The sequence below is a fragment of the Puccinia triticina genome, chromosome 5A (assembly GCF_026914185.1).
Source record: "Puccinia triticina chromosome 5A, complete sequence".
NCBI classification, from domain to species: Eukaryota; Fungi; Basidiomycota; class Pucciniomycetes; order Pucciniales; family Pucciniaceae; genus Puccinia; species Puccinia triticina.
In genome coordinates, this window is record NC_070562.1 from 4,268,962 (window position 1) to 4,284,907 (window position 15,946).

Genomic DNA, 15,946 nt, shown 5'->3' on the forward strand with positions numbered 1-15,946 from the left:
GCACCCAAGGTAGAGTTGCTCTCAACCCCCGGACCAACATCCAGGTAACAGCCTTAAAGTTGGAACTCAGACTCCAGGAAGTGAACATGTCACAGACATGTTCACCACATCTCTAAATAAAAACAAGCCCCCACTACACCCTCCAAGAAAGGTCAACCCCTTGAATTTACACATTTCCAAACCCACTTGCTTCATCAACAAAATCACCAAAACCACACACTTCCTCCTGAGTCCTCTGTTTTCCTGAATCCTTTGCAATCACCTCTGTATCCATCTGCAATCCAAAAACAACCAACTGCATCACTGAAAACCAACCAGAAGTGGTTAAAATCCCACTTAAAGCCAGCAAATAGCGGATAAGACCTCATGCCTGGATCCTTGTCCAAAATCACAAAGATGCTCAAATTTTTCCTGGACTACTCTTGTTGTGGTCCTGGACATAGCACCAAAAACACTGGATTAAAGAAGGAGACCTGGCCTCTGGTTGCAGCTAACTTGAACAAGGCCTGTGAAAGCTGATGCACCAGGAAAATAAAATAGTCAGCTGATGACAAGTGACATTACACCAGCTCCAGCCTCTATCCAATATCTATTCACTATCTACCCCAATCTCCCAACCATCTCCTCAACTTCCAAAATTTACCAAGGAGGTTCTGTTCAGTTTTTGATGAGCCCAACTGATCCTCAGTTCTGTCCAGCTGATACTCAGCTTTGGCACCCAGCTCATACTCAGCTTTTCTGCCCAGCTCATACTCAGCCTTTTCACGCAGCTCACTCTCAGAATTGGAATAAAGCCGTTTGACCATTCCTTGCCCAGGTGATGCTCAGCTTTGTACTAGTCCTGGCGCAGCTGATGCTCAGCTTTGTACCAGTCCTTGCTCAGCCTTCTCCTACTCCTGTCCCAGCTGATGCTCAGCTTTGGCCCAGTCCTGGGCTAGCTGGCCAGCTGATGCTCAGCTTGCTGAGTATCAGCTGAGCCAGGCCAGGGAAAAAGATGGAAATCAGCTTGGACAGGACCAGAGCTGAAAATCAGCTAGGCTAGGGCCAAAGCTGAGCATCAGCTGAGCCATGGACAAGGCTGAGCATCAGCTGTGCCAGGGCCAAAGATGATCATCAGGTGGCCAGTTCCAAAGCTGAGCATCAGCTGGGCCAGGGGAAAAACTGAGCATCAGCTGAGCCAGGGTAAAAGCTGAGTATCAGCTGGGCCAGGGCCAAAGCTGAGCATCATCTGGTTTTTTCACATTGAGTGCTTTGATCCTGACACCTATCATGTGAGCCCCAGATGTGCTGGTGGAGAGGAGCAGCATTGGAGCAGTGTTGGAGCTGAAAACAAAGCTGTGTCATGTCACTTGCCATCAAGTGACTACTTTTTTTTCCTGGTGATGGTGTTAAGGGGTAGATTGGACATGCTGTGGAGTGTTTGTCTGTGCTGGATGGACAAGAGGTGAGTGAAATTCTTTTCTGGAAAGCCAAGGCTGAGTTGGTGCCATGGTGCATCATTAATGGATAACAAAGGGGAGTCTAATGCAGCGGAATAGCTGTGAGTTGACACAAACACACTGATGAAGCTCAGAGATGGTGGAGGCACACCTAAGACCAAGTGAATGGAGTTTGAGTGAGTTGATGATGATTGGAAAATAATAGAGATGAAGGAAAACAACAGGGAATGTGGATGGTTGAAATACTAAATCTACAAATAGGGTTTGCACAGTCTCATCATCTAGGTTCAAGCCCAGTTGGTCCAAGTCCACAGCAAGGTACATGAGAGCCTGGCCTATGCCTCAACAATCATTTTGGGTGATGGATTTCAAGTGCGTGAATTTCAAGTTTGGATGGAAATGAAATTGGGCTCAAAATTGAAAGTTAGGAATTCTGGTAACGGTACAGGCCCTTGAGGGCATCTAGAGCTCTCTAACCTCCAATGGGGAGTCATCCAATGTATGTGTGCCAATGGTCAGTGGCAGTTCATGTTGGAAATGATTGTGTAGTCCCTTGGGGCACCTCTTGTGCTTAGCGCTAGGCTTGCCGCCTTTGTCGGTACTTTAAGTTTATAGAGCGCAATGCCAAATCAACCTGCACTTGAAAAAAAAGGTCAGTGAGCCCGGCGCCCTCCGGCGCCCCAAGATGGAGTCGGCGATGCCATGAGCAGTATTCAAAATCCACTGGGAATGCAATTTGGGCAGATTGTACATCGCGTGGGTCTCCGGAATGGATGGGCCCAGCACAGCCAGCGAGAACCGTGTGTAACAACCCTCATCTTGAAATTGTTGAATCGATGGCAGACTCACTACCAGACCTCAAAGGTGAGCTAGCCAGCTATCCTGTGTTGGTTTTGAAGCTCAGCCTGACTGGTCGTTTGGCTCCCTCTCTCTCACTCAGAACTCGCCGCAGACCTTCCACTTCCTCCCAAAATCGAAAATGACATCCAAGAACTCGAGACACATCTGTCGCGATACGTCGATGATGACCTGGATGATTTCGACCATTGGACGAAAATTAGGGATCTGGCCAGAGAGGTAGCTAATCAACTGAGGGACCGTGGGTAATTTCATTCTTGCTTCCTTATCTTCGTCCATCCTTTTCAGGATCACAAACTCACCATTAACACACCATGTCTGGAACGCGTAGTGAGATTTAGACAGTCTGTCGGGTCAAAAACCAAAATATTTCCCTACATAATCAAAACGATCAATAAGGTCATTGCAAAAAGGCCGGCGGTCAAAGTAAACGAGATGCATTCACCTGTCATCTCAGTCACGCAGTTGCTCAGAATAGTCGGGAATCTGGTCCATACATCCGGTGATTACTTTTGACCAGTACCGCTCCATCAAGCCACAAATCATGGGAAAAGACAATCATCCTAACGTTTTGGTTCTCATCTTTGATGCCATTTTTTTGGCTTGAATAGACGACAACCGTCACAAATGTCTCGATGCTGGTGGGGCACCTGCCATAAAATCTATGATCGACATGTTCGTGGATATGTCCCTGGTTGATGACGTATGCTACGAGGAAGAAATTAGAATTGCTCTGATTGTAGCCACCAATTTCAGTGTTGAGTTCCGTAGGTTCAATTCCCCAATCTCTCTCGAACCAACTGTTTTCTTAACTCACTTGATTTGATTGCGTAGAGCCTGCTCAAGATCTTCTAGCCGAACTTGGGCTGACAGCATCTTTATCGCGACTGATCGAGGTTCGTCTTCATGGGACAGGATTCTTGTCACATCAGTTCATTCCCCTCGTACTTCAACGCTCATGTTTCTTTTTTTTTTTTTTTTTTTTTTAAAAAAAATGACGATCCTTTGCCGACTGAAACAAGTATGCTTATTCTAAGCGGTTGGTCTGGATGTCGTTTCCTCTAATCCTACTCGATGAAATGATTGGAATGGGTAAGAGTTCATCTTCGAAAATATCGTATGCAGCTTACTGCTAACCGTATGCTGATTTCCACTGCCGCACATATTGAACCTTCGGGTTTACAGAGGCAGGATGGAGTCGTGTTCCAGACACCTTGCTCTGTACATTAGCTCAAATGATCGTTTATTATGCCGCCCAGGCCGAACCAGATGACTCAGACCCACCGAAGGAAGAAAATCTCAACGTTCAAATAGTCGTGCTGGCCTCTCAGATTTTACAGACGCTGGTAGAACATGCGACTTCAGGACGTTACACCTCATGGCTCTTTGTCACCGCCGATCCGGTATCATACTCGTTTTCAGATGACCCAGTAACACCGATGTGGCTCAGACTGGTGATGTTCTTGCGCTCGGCATACCGTGGAATCGAAGCTGCTCCAGGTACTTATCATGGAGAGATCAAATACAATCTCTACAGTATCATCAAGATACAGATTATCCAAGCTTTAGTCTTAGCGATGGCACATGTTCAGGTCACGCCTGAGGCTAGACTAATGATGTATGACATCTTAGCTGAGTGGGTAAAGGAGGATACCATCCTAAGGAATCGAGTTGATTTGGTCATCATGTGCGGTCTTTGGCTCAGCAATCTAGCTTGTGATGGTGAGTCGAAGATCTCCATAAACTTGGCATCTACTATTGACATTCAAGATCAACTAATACATCGATCACAGAGGAGGCTTGCCGGGTTCTTGTGGAGGAGTATCAGATTTTGGAAACCCTGGTGAAGATTTTTGAAGTTTGGTCGCCGTCTAGGTTGGGACTACCGGAAGACGCCGCAGTATGCAAGGCTAAACCGGGACAGCAAGCCCAAGTTTTACATGGGTGGTGTGGTCTAGCTAGGAACCTTGCAGTGCCAGGTAGGTTATCTCGATCTTGTTTGCATTGCGATGCAAGTGAAGAGGGTACCATAAAACTTACTCCCACTGTTTTTGCCTCCGGATTTTTTTTTCTGACAAAAGGTATTTACAAGGACAAGCTCGGTGAACTCGGAATGGTAGAATATGCTTTGGAGTGCTTGAGGCCCGAGTTTGATATTGTCGAGCCGTTGAGTGGCACAGCAGCAGCCTTGCTCCGGCATTTGTGTAAAAATAACTGCAAGTCACGCTTTGAATCAGTCTGCTCACTCCTCTGTAATTATCTTCTGTAATCAGCTGATGATTATCTATTGTGTGCTGTAGCTGGGAACGTGGTGCGAGTACTTGAATCGAATCGTGTTGATTGCATAGTTAACTTAGCTAAACGCATGGAGCAACCATTTTTAATTCTCGAAACCTCACGGCTATTGTCTGCATTAATCAACACCGCAGCTCAAGGCGAAACCTCAAAATCGGAAAAGTTTGCTTCAGGTTGGATGGTCCTTTACTCAGAAACAACAGTCGATGCAATAGCTCGCTTTGCCTACTTTGCTATAATTTCTCAGCATTTCGTTCTGATTAACGAAGCCCTCATATCACTCACCCTTCTGGCCGTGAATCCTAGTCTGGGTAAGTGTGCAGCAGAAAAAACGTAACGACTGCCGCTCTCCATGCTCGACTGCTACTGACTAATTATGTGTGTAATATCCTACCAAAACAGTGCATTGCCTATGCAGCAGCCTCCTCAAAGTTCAAGGTGAAGGACCATCGTCAGCATCGGTAGTTAATTCCGGTGATAGTGAACCAGTTGACCCCGACGATAAATTTCGCACGGCTTTAGCCGCTTTATTATGCCTTGCGATCCCAGTTGATACCAACGCAATCGAGGGTAGTAAAGAAGGTACCAAGAAAGGTCAAGACGAAACGGATGGTCAAGCGGGGGGAGGCGAAAAAACAAGCGGGTCAGAAAAAGAAGACGAAGACGAAGAGGAGCTACCAGAGGAAGCTAAAAAGTTAATCAAAGAGCTCCCTATCCAAATGAAACACAACTTGTTTGTTGCTTTGACTTCACTTGGACAGCAAGCGATGAAAATCCCTCCTCAAACCGAAGACAAAGATAAAGGCGAATCGGATGTCAAACGAATCCAAGATATCTTGCTAAACCATTACAAAACGTATCTTCCAAAAGAACCTCCCGCGTCCGATTCAACCCCACAGACTACAGAAAACTCTCTCGTTGTCCATCAAAACACCGATGATCTCCATATCCCCACTTCTTTTCTCGAGTTATTAGGAGTTTGGGGCGTCACAGTCACTTAAATAACTTACCTCCTTCCCTTTTTTGTCACCAAATTTTCCGTCTAACTAGCCGCAAGCAAGAAACTTGTTTTGTACATACCAGAAGAAACATACAGGAGTCCTCTTGCAAAACGAAAACACTCGGGCTGAGAGATACAGCCACGGCATTCGGAAAAGGTGAATGAGTGTAGTCATAATCTGATGTGTATGTTTATATGAACTTGTATATCAAGAGGCATACCATGAGGGTTGATTATGAAGATATTCCAGTAATTGACCAATGTAGATGGCAAAGTGACGTTGGAAAGTGGTACCTATTAGGGCTTGGTTCACCCCTGTGATTCTTCATGTGGGTGGCGGGATAGCCTGCCCAAGGAACTTGCTATGATGATGGAAATTTGGGTCGAGGTTGGTGCCATGCTCTCAGAGCCTCCCCATGCAGGAGCCTCAATTGGCGCCGTCATGTACACTCAAGAAACGGGTTCTTGCTCGTCCTTCTCGCGATGGCCCAAGTTAATTCGTTCTTCGATCAGGTACTAGGGTTGTTGTTGGACTCAATTGAAAAGTTTGGCTCCAGCCGAACATGGATTGATAGTACTTCGATAGAAACATGCAGTATTCCGAAGAATTCAACCACGGGCCAGGGCTCCCAGAGCACAAGATCTTGCCCGTACGAACTGCAGCTGGTATACCCCGAATCAGGGCATCAAACTAACGAATCTGAAACGTTGATGTGAGTACAAATTTCTTGAAACTTGTCTGAAGACGAATGTGGATATGTACATATCCACCATGGCGCTTTCGGGGTTCTGCAGAATTGCATATGCAGCATGTTTGTTTGTATCTTCATTTGGTTCAGAAAGGTTAATCTGAACCGACGGCTGAAAGCAACACCATCCATAACATGGCTTCACAAAAGGCTGCCGGCAACGCAAAGGTAGCTATTACCAGCAGGGATCGTTCAGTCCAGCTCTGCACTGGACTATTCATCAACAACGAGTTCGTCGAAGGACATGGCGAGACTATCGTTTCTATCAACCCAGCTGATCAATCCACCCTCGCGGTTGTACACTCGGTCCGTTCACTATTTGCTTTACTTCCACTGTCCTTAAATCAATGGTTAAAGCTGACGGAGAACTCAGGCCTCGGTGGAAGATATAGATCAAGCTGTCAAGGCTGCCAGACACGCGGCAAATACAACATGGGGAACAAATACACCAGCTCCCGAGCGTGCCGCTCTGATGAATAAATTAGCAGACGTCTGCCAATTTTATTCAAAGCAATGTCCGCTTTCTAATGTGGCTGACGTAGGCCTAACTTGAACTTCGTCTTCTTAATTGTTCAGATCATGGAAGCTCGGCTAGAAGATCTCGCAGTTTTAGAAACCTTGGATTCTGGGAAAGGCATTACCTGGGCCCGTGGTGACATAACCGAGAGCATTAGTGCATTTAGGTATTATGCTGGTTTGGCATTTTCAGGAACTGACGGACAGGTCTTGGAGGGCTGTGATGCCACGGGGATTGCATTTACTCGTCAAGAGCCCTTAGGAGTGGTTGCACAAATTGTTCCATGGGTCAGTTAAATAACTCTCTCTTACATTTATAACAGTCTGACGCTGACGATATATGTATGTATGTACATATCGCTCACTTCTGGCGCGATTGACTCCGCAGAATTATCCAATCATGGTCAGTTGAAGAGGAAAGAAAGCGTATCCAGCCGATCTGGACACTAACACAGTGTCTTGTTAACCTTCATGATTTAAGATGATGGCGTGGAAAGTTGCCCCGGCAATGGCAGCAGGTTGCGCAATCGTATTTAAGCCGGCCGAACTTACCCCCCTCGCGACGCTCTTGTTTTGTGAAATGGTCCGTGATGCAGGCTATCCTGCCGGGGCTTTCAATTGCGTCAACTCGTACGGACCCGTAGGTGGCCATGCTCTCGCTTGCCACATGGATATCGATAAGATCGCTTTTACCGGGAGCACAAATGTTGGAAAACAAATCGCTGTCCAGGCGGCCAGCAGTAACTTGAAAAAAGTTGGGTAAGTTAAGTAGTTTCGCAAGTTCTGTTTTACTGATTTTAAACCTTTGCTGATGTTTTCTCGGCATTCAAAACTCATGCACAAAGACTAGAGCTAGGCGGGAAAAGTCCGAATATTGGTAAGTCTCTATATTAGCAAATCGTAGCGCCACAGTATCACACCTCCAATCCGAGGTATACTTGTGAAACTGAGATAAGAAAACTCTGTGCATCAGTCCTTCCATCTGCCAACATCGAGCAAACTGCAGCCTGGTGTTGTTTAGGTATCTTTGAAAATATGGTATGTCTTTGCGACTTGGTCACCTTTCTCCGAACATCCCGTTTTCAAACTAATGTCTTTGAGATCGCACTCAGGGCCAATCTTGCACAGCCGCTTCAAGAATTCTTGTACACTCTTCAATCTACGACCAGTTCTTGTCATCATTTGTCAAGAAAGCCTCTAGTCACAAAGTCGGAGATCCATTTGATCCAGAAACCTACTCCGGACCTCAAATCTCAAAAGCCCATCTAGAACGAATCGATGGTTATGTCAAGAGCGGAGTCTCTGAAGGCGCTAAGATTGTATTAGGAGGAAACAAGGTAGAAAAAGTCAAAATGTTTAACGCCGAAGGCCAGTGGTTGGAGGGCGGAAACTTCTTTGAGCCAACCATTTTCGTTGACGCTAAACCATGGATGAAAATCGTTAAAGAAGAAATCGTGAGGATCCATCCCCACTCAAGTCATTGCCAGTCGACTCATCTTCTGATCTTCTGTTATCCCCAACACTTTGTCCACAGTTTGGTCCCGTTGCTATCGTGATGAAATTTGAGACAGTTGAAGAGGCGATCAATATGGCCAACGATACGGAATATGGCCTGGCAGCTGGTGTTCACACTGAGAAGCAGGATGAAGTAGTCAGAGTTGGAGCTAAATTAAAGGCGGGGACAGTCTGGTAAGTCTACGGACGAGAAATAGACACATTCTTCTCTAAAGAAGGATGAACTGAATGATCGCACTGCTCGTTCCGACAGGATCAACTCGTACGCATTTTGTCCAGTAAATGTACCTTTTGGTGGATACAAATCTAGCGGCTGGGGGCGTGAATTGGGCAAAAAGGGACTCGAAGAATACACCATCACCAAGGTAGATTCCAATGATGAATTCTCATTGAGACTGCCTATTTGAGCTGACAATCCCCTATCAATTGTCTCTTCTCAGAGTTATCAATGGAATTATGCTCAAAAGCTCAGCTGGCCATTCGATCTCGATGGGATTTCCAAGCTATAGGAAATCATTCCAGCTTCATCCAATTATGGATCCATTCCTCGAGATATTCTTGCACACTACATTTCGATTCGAATCCCAGAAATTAAAACACGAACCAAGTTGGGTGGCCAAAGTTGACAGACTCGAGATTGAAAAAAAACAAAAGTTATGGGGTTTTCTGTCTTCTTGCCGGCTTGTCCGCCAGCCTGTTCTTATCTTCTTGTTATAATCTTGAAATTTTGCTCCGAAACTAACTATATATAAATACTTTTTGGCACACGAAACGAGAAAATAAAAAATGAATTATTGAAAGATACATGTACCCAATTCTAATATTGTCCCCCTATCCTAACCCTTTATCATCCTACTCCTCACCTGCTTGTCAAGAAATTCGTACCACTTGATAGAACGTACTTTCTAGTCGCCCTCCTGGCATTTGTCAGCTCAAGACAGGCTAGCTAGCAGCTACTCCTTTTTCGGAGAGCTGGTGGGGCTGGCGCCCCTCGTCAAGCCAGCGGATAGAGCCCAGTGAGAGCCTGCGGCCCTCCAACCTTTGTCAATAACGATCCTTTCATGTTAGCGAGAGACTGGACATGACTGAAGGATTCCTTCCATGATCCATCATGCAGCAGATTTTTAAACCAAACATTCCGCTTGCCCTGGGGACGGGGCTGCAACATCCCAGAATTGCAGAATCGGTGCAGCAGCCCCCAATTACACGTGCTGGAGCGTGCTTGGCTCCTCCTGCCTGCGGAGGACGAAACGAGCAAGAAACTTGATGCTGCAGCGAGGATTCATGGCCGCCATCGAGGGCATCAGTCTCTACTCTCTTGGTTGTTCCGTCCTCCGGAGACAGGTCGGAGGCAGTGTTGACTGGAGGAGCCTCAGGCGCCGTAGCTGAGGTACATATGTAAGTGGAATTCCAAGTAGAGTATCGGTATAGAAACTTCATGATATGTAGCTACAAGTATGTGGGTATAGATGTGTACCTCTGTAATTGCAACGCCTTCCTGAACATTTCCGGGCCACACTCAACAGGGTCGACGAATTGTTCTGCAAGCGAACACTAGAAAGTGAGGAGACAGCTATCGGGAGAGGTGGCGAGTTTTCTCTCCTGGCGTCATCCAAATCGCTTGTGGCGGCAGACGGCCCCCGGCGAGAATGGCAGCGTTTTATAGATGTTGAATTTTGACTTAGGGTTGCATATGCAAAATGATCGGGTTGCGGTATATTGAATCGGGTAAGGCCGGGTATCCGTCGAGAGGAAGCCGGGATGTGGATGAACGGATCGATTTTACGTAATCACAGCTCCGGACGATCTCAGGAACTGATGCACATATTCTGTATTTATAACCGAAGTCCCAGCACCAACTACCGCAATCAACTAAAGTAAACGGCCCGGTAAATATAAACTCCGAAGGATCACTCGGCCCTCTTTAAAATACACCCCGAACCCCAGACCAAAGACAAACGAACAACGAACATGTATCGGTTTCCAGCCAGGCCTGCTTTGGCCAAATCTCTCAACCGGGTTAGTGAGTGTGATCAGTGAACTGGCTGTTCTCTCTCGAACGTATTCTTCCTTTCAGCAAAAGTCTCAATATGCCATATATCAAGATATCCAAGGGTGAGATCTGACCACTTTGCTGTTTACCGTTTCGCGACAACAGGCAATTCTCGGATCTAAAATTCAAACAAGGCAGCTATCTATTCATGAATACATGTCGATGGGCTTGTTGAACGAATATGGAATACCCACGCCGATTAGCAAAGCTGCAAAAACTCCACAAGAGGCGCACAAAATTGCCGAAAGTTTTGGTTAGTGGGGCGAAGCCAAAACTGAATAATCAGGGAAAGTTGACGTTTTGTGAATTGATAGGCAAGCCGATGGTAATTAAGGCTCAAGTCTTAGCGGGTGGTCGAGGAAAAGGTCACTTTGAAGGGAAAGATGGCCTCAAAGGAGGGGTGCAGATGGTCGACACCCCGGAACAGGCGTTGCAGTATGCCAAACAAATGATCGGACACAAGCTCATCACCAAGCAAACCGGTGCCGCTGGCCGAATCTGTAATGCCGTTAGTCTTCTAAATTGTTCAAACCTGGACGAATTTGAGGTTGAACTTGCATGTGCTTGTCTATCAGGTCATGCTTGCCGAGAAACGCGAACCATCGCACGAATACTACGTTGCCATTCTTAACGATCGATCTCTCAATGGACCGGCACTTGTGGCTTCTGCTCAGGGAGGAATGAACATCGAAGAAGTGGCTGCCAAAGACCCCGCTGCGATTCACACCTTCCCCATCGACTTCCAGAAAGGCCTTTCTAAGCAACAAGGTGTCGAAATTGCCACGAAGCTAGGAATCAAAAATCGCGAAGCCGCTGCGGATATTTTCATCAACCTTTATCGACTATTCAAGGACAAGGATGCAACCCAGATCGAAATCAACCCCTTAGCCGAAACCAAAGATGGAGCTATTTTATGGTGCGTGACTCTCTGGATTGATTACTGTGTACTGGCAATCACCCGTTTGTTAACCAGTCTTACGGTGTTAGCATGGACGCGAAGTTGGGCTTCGACGAGAATGCCGAATTCAGACAAGAAAAGGTGTTTCAACTAAGAGATCGAAGTCAAGAAGATCCAACCGAGGTCGAAGCAGCGGAGTATGGGTTGAATTTGATCAAACTGGATGGTAACATCGGATGTCTTGTCAATGGAGCTGGCCTGGCTATGGCGACTATGGATGTGCTGAAGTTGAACGGCGGTACGCTTCGGTCATATTTTCATGATCGGGAATATTACTACCCCTGGCGTTGCTAAGCTCGTTTTTAACAGGCAACCCCGCTAACTTCCTTGACGTTGGAGGAGGAGCTACCGCTGAAGCAGTCAAAAAAGCATTCGAGCTTATCACCAGCGACAAGGGTGTAAAATCAATCTTTGTGAACGTGGGTGTTTATTGCAAAATTAGCATTCTCGTCAAAGAATTTTATCTGAATATTCGTCGGTTCTGATATCTCTTTGATAGATTTTTGGAGGAATGTAAGTTTCATGACCCGGCTGTGAATGAATAAGAAGAACGCTGACATGATGATGAATGTGTGATTCTCCTAGCATGAGGTGTGATGTCATTGCAGAGTAAGTTTTCCAAACTTCCCTATGATAATACCAAGCAAACCTCGAAACTTATATGAACATCGCTGTTATATTTAGGGGCATCATCAAAGCGACCAATGAACTATCACTCGATATTCCATTGATCGTCCGTTTGCAGGGTACAAAGGAGAAAGAAGCTAAGAAGTTGGCCTTCAGTTGTTGACTATCTTTTGTCTATCCCCGTACAAGACGGCTAGCGTTCACTATCTGACTCCTGCTGTGGCTGTGTTTCCCAGGTTGATCAAGGAATCCAAGATGAAAATCTTGTAAGTTGCAATTACAATTGCTTGCCGGCTAGATCTTCTTACTAATTCCTTCTTCTTTCAAGTGCTTTTGACGGACTTGACGAGGCGGCTTGCAAAGCTGTCGAAGTAAGTCACAACGGCCAACTCTCTCGGTCATGGCCTGTCTTTTTTGCTGATCACCAATCAATGGTCTTTTTTAGGCGGCCGCTTGATTTTCCGGGCCAACCCCATGGGAAACATAAACCGGAAATGAGCCAAAGGGCTTTTTCAAGCCTTTTGTCAACGACGTGTTCTAATCAAATCCTTCATTTTGAAGAAGTGGAGATTGTATATTAAGCCACCCATTTCAAACAGCTTCTCGAGAAGTTTCGAAACATTTTTCACAAGTACTGCAAGTTGTTTTTGTTTTCTCTTTCCTTTCAAAACCGATTCCAACAAATTTGAAAGCTCCTCTAGGTGTTTTGGATTGCATTTTTGAAAGGAATGCTATTTTGAACACATGTCCTACCTGTATGGCTAAATGCCCACCGACCGATCCTTTCTCAAAGAAAGCGTCCTGGGGTCACCCTCGTGCATCGGTCCCAGTCTCAGAAGCAGTCCGGGGCCGATCAACCTCTATGTAGTACACTACTAGTGGCCTGCAAGCAGATCTCCCAAGCTGTGGCCGATTGTCACGGTAGTTCTGCCTCAGCGGGGGTGGGTCACACGCAGCCAAACCTACCAAAAGTACGTATCAACCGAGGCCACACCCAGGATCTATGGCAGCTCTGGTTGTGAGCTCAAACAAGCCTCTCTGGACGAGGACCCCGCGGGGTCTTGCGGGGGCAGCCCGCCCCTCAGACGGAAGGGGCAGATTAAGTTCGCTCTGGTGGCTCCGCTGCGTTGGAGATGCTCTTACGCTGGGAGAATAGATTAGAGGTCACATAGGTCGGCAGGGGGGAATTTGATGGATCACTTTTTTCCTCCCTTATATAGTCCCTTCCCATATAAGGGCAAGAGTATGAAGGAAGGGTCAGAGGGGGTGTGTTTTGGCCCGTTAGGTGGAGTTTCTTACTTGATACTCTACCACTTTTATTATTGCCAGGAAAACCACAAGATCACGACGTGCACCTTCGCTGTGCCTGGCAGGCGGAACCTGTGCCATCACTTCATGACCTTGAATGATCCTGGATTGTTACATTGCCTGCCATCATCATTTGTTCCGCCACAAAAAGCTGAACCACTTCATTCCTTTTTTTTACCTTATTGGAGCAAAATCCAGCTATTCGAAATGAAGGATTTTTTTCTCAGATTAATTGCTGCTACTTTCCTTTTTTCGCTGGCAGTGTCAATTTCATCTTCCCGCTCAGGCCCAAAATATCATCAATCAAACAAGCAAATCCGTCGAGTTCCTAAGGCACCAAAACACAACAGAAGATCTGTCAACACTGGTTTATCATCAACCAACTTGAATGTCAACGGTATTGCGGTGGGCTTCTTGCCTGCTCTAAGTGAGCCAATACAGCCCAACACCCCATTGGACATCAATAGACGAATTGGTGCCCCCATGTCGGTAGTAAGTTCCTCCAACATAAGCCATATTTCTACCGTCCTGGGAACATTTTTTCTTCGCTCACCCTCGAACCCAAAAACAAAAACAATAAGATGGGCAGCTATATTCAACTGTATGCGAAGGACAGTAATCTTGCGGAAATTGACTGGGTTCGTTGAATTTAACTTAAACATAAGGCCTGCTCAAAGATGAAATGAACAAAAATCAAATACTATTCAATTCCCAATAGCAATTACCGCAATACCGCCAACTGATAGGTTGGCCTGTATGGGAAATAGCAATAATGCCGGTTGAAGGGTTAGAAAAAGTTACGCCTGAGGTCGTAAGTACCAAGTAGTGCAAGTCTACCGTTTCTCCTGGAAAGAACCAATCTAATGAGTTGTCATTTCCCCAGGCCGCAAACATCGCCAGGAAGATGCAAATGTTGAATGCTCAGGGTATCACGGTGTGGCTTCGCTTTGCCCATGAAGTAAGTGAAATTTCAATTTCAATTCGGTTTTCGCTATAGAATCATCTGACCTGGAGTTCCATCTTCTCAGATGAACGGAGACTGGTATGTCTGGGGACTGAAACCGGCGCGTAAGATTTTCCTCCATTTTTCGAATAAATAATAGGGTGGATAAACTGATAGTGTAATATTTAGTTTTCCTTGAGAAATGGAAGCTCGTGACAAGTGCCGTCAGACGCGTTGCGCCAAAGACACGTGAGTGGTGAGCAGCCCATCGCTCAAATCCTGGAAAAGATACTATTGACTTGAACTCCTTTGTATCCAGTTATGCTATGGGCTCCGAACTCGGGCTTCGGTAAAGATCAAGACGCCCTCCTAGGCGGTTACACAAAGTACTGGCCTGGAGGGGAATGGGTCGACATGATTGGTGAGTCGTCTGAGCCTCTTCATTTAATTTGCCCTACGAGGATTGAACGGTTTTTTCTGTCTGAATTTGTAAAATACAGGCTTATCATTTTATCATTATGGTGGTAGGTTATGTCGTTTTGAAGTCTAATCGGTAAACATTCCTGACACTTTCTAACTATGACCTATCAGGACATGAGCGTGCCAATGTTCTCCCCTATCCGACAGAAGCTCAGGATACAATCAAAGACTTTGTCAAGGTGAATTATTGAAAAAGCGGTTGTGTTTTCGATCCTGCTTTTCGGAACTAATTCAAGGCTGCAATGTAGTTATTCGGTTCCAAGACCCATGACCTACCGGTGGTTCTGGCCGAGACTGCAGCATCTTATACTCGCTCGCTCGACGGTAGACCTGCCCCTGGTGCAGCTAATGAACGTGATATCAAACTATCTTGGATGAATCAGTTGTTGTCACGTTCAATGGCGGAGGCAGTGCCCGAGCTGAAGGCCATAGTTTGGGTAAGAAAATTACTCACCATCTATCATTTCTAAGGTTCTGTTGCTTGGGGTTGGAAGTAGGCCACTCTGCCCTCCCACGGCCACAACCATTTTCGAGTTGGCATTAGGCTAACTGAAGATTTGATTGAATGTTGATTAAAAGTTTGAAGTGATGAAAAATGAAAACGCAGCGTAAGTCTCCGCTCTTGAAAGTATTTTTGAAGGCTGCCTACCTCGTCAAGGTTAGAAGCTGATCCATTTCACCGATTGTAGTGGAAACACGCCTGTCAAATCGGAAGACTTTCGAATAGTAACTGGCCAGATAAAACCCTTGGTTGAGGACGCTTACAAATTACTCAGCCATCGATCCTCAAAGTCTTCAAAGGGTACGCATCACAATACAACCAAATATTCCCCTGAAAATCTACATTGACTTGGTTACTGAGTGCTTCTTAATCTTTATCTTGTTTGCAGCCAGAAAACCAAAACGATTGGATCACTTGGGAAAAAAGCGCGCAGGAATGATGTAAAGACATGGGCGCATATTGTAGGATCACCGATTATGTATATACTTCTGGAACAGCGTTTGAGTGATAATACTTGATGGGGCTTAAAAAATCAACTCCCAGGAAGTAAATCCCAAAAGTAGTGGATGTCAAAAAGACCAGTTTTTGACGTCCGGTCCGGGTCGCCAGGGCCTAACATTGATCTGGGGCAATTTAAGGAGTCGGAATATTAATTCATTTGCCTTGTCTGGGAGTAGGAATACAAATTTCCCAAAAAATGTTA

General features: G+C 45.8%; 4 protein-coding genes across 4 annotated transcripts; all 4 read left to right on the forward strand.

Annotated features, from left to right (window-relative positions):
• Positions 1-2,212: 2,212 nt before the first annotated feature.
• On the forward strand, positions 2,213-5,593 carry PtA15_5A531 (uncharacterized protein; the record flags this gene model as incomplete). Its single annotated transcript, XM_053169303.1, has 11 exons — positions 2,213-2,303; positions 2,380-2,538; positions 2,629-2,799; positions 2,909-3,064; positions 3,132-3,193; positions 3,320-3,389; positions 3,483-4,019; positions 4,091-4,276; positions 4,379-4,513; positions 4,598-4,903; positions 4,995-5,593. The coding sequence occupies 11 exons, from the start codon at positions 2,213-2,215 to the stop codon at positions 5,591-5,593; spliced, it is 2,472 nt and encodes an 823-aa protein (XP_053020513.1).
• An 883-nt stretch (positions 5,594-6,476) lies between these two features.
• On the forward strand, positions 6,477-8,881 carry PtA15_5A532 (uncharacterized protein; the record flags this gene model as incomplete). The annotated part of the gene is made up of 11 exons (XM_053169304.1): positions 6,477-6,647; positions 6,715-6,831; positions 6,918-7,145; positions 7,246-7,260; positions 7,339-7,616; positions 7,703-7,734; positions 7,831-7,895; positions 7,970-8,311; positions 8,392-8,546; positions 8,626-8,737; positions 8,813-8,881. The coding sequence occupies 11 exons, from the start codon at positions 6,477-6,479 to the stop codon at positions 8,879-8,881; spliced, it is 1,584 nt and encodes a 527-aa protein (XP_053020514.1).
• Positions 8,882-10,343: 1,462 nt separating this feature from the next.
• Positions 10,344-12,467, forward strand: PtA15_5A533 (uncharacterized protein; the record flags this gene model as incomplete). The annotated part of the gene is made up of 12 exons (XM_053169305.1): positions 10,344-10,391; positions 10,531-10,678; positions 10,740-10,933; positions 11,001-11,341; positions 11,413-11,621; positions 11,693-11,802; positions 11,883-11,896; positions 11,969-11,992; positions 12,068-12,154; positions 12,247-12,276; positions 12,339-12,381; positions 12,456-12,467. 12 exons carry the CDS (start codon positions 10,344-10,346, stop codon positions 12,465-12,467), a joined length of 1,260 nt encoding a protein of 419 aa, XP_053020515.1.
• Positions 12,468-13,801: 1,334 nt separating this feature from the next.
• On the forward strand, positions 13,802-15,687 carry PtA15_5A534 (uncharacterized protein; the record flags this gene model as incomplete). Its single annotated transcript, XM_053169306.1, has 13 exons — positions 13,802-13,810; positions 13,900-13,956; positions 14,037-14,129; positions 14,202-14,276; positions 14,347-14,386; positions 14,451-14,510; positions 14,581-14,682; positions 14,762-14,785; positions 14,853-14,920; positions 14,990-15,178; positions 15,321-15,349; positions 15,431-15,543; positions 15,632-15,687. 13 exons carry the CDS (start codon positions 13,802-13,804, stop codon positions 15,685-15,687), a joined length of 915 nt encoding a protein of 304 aa, XP_053020516.1.
• Positions 15,688-15,946: the final 259 nt, after the last annotated feature.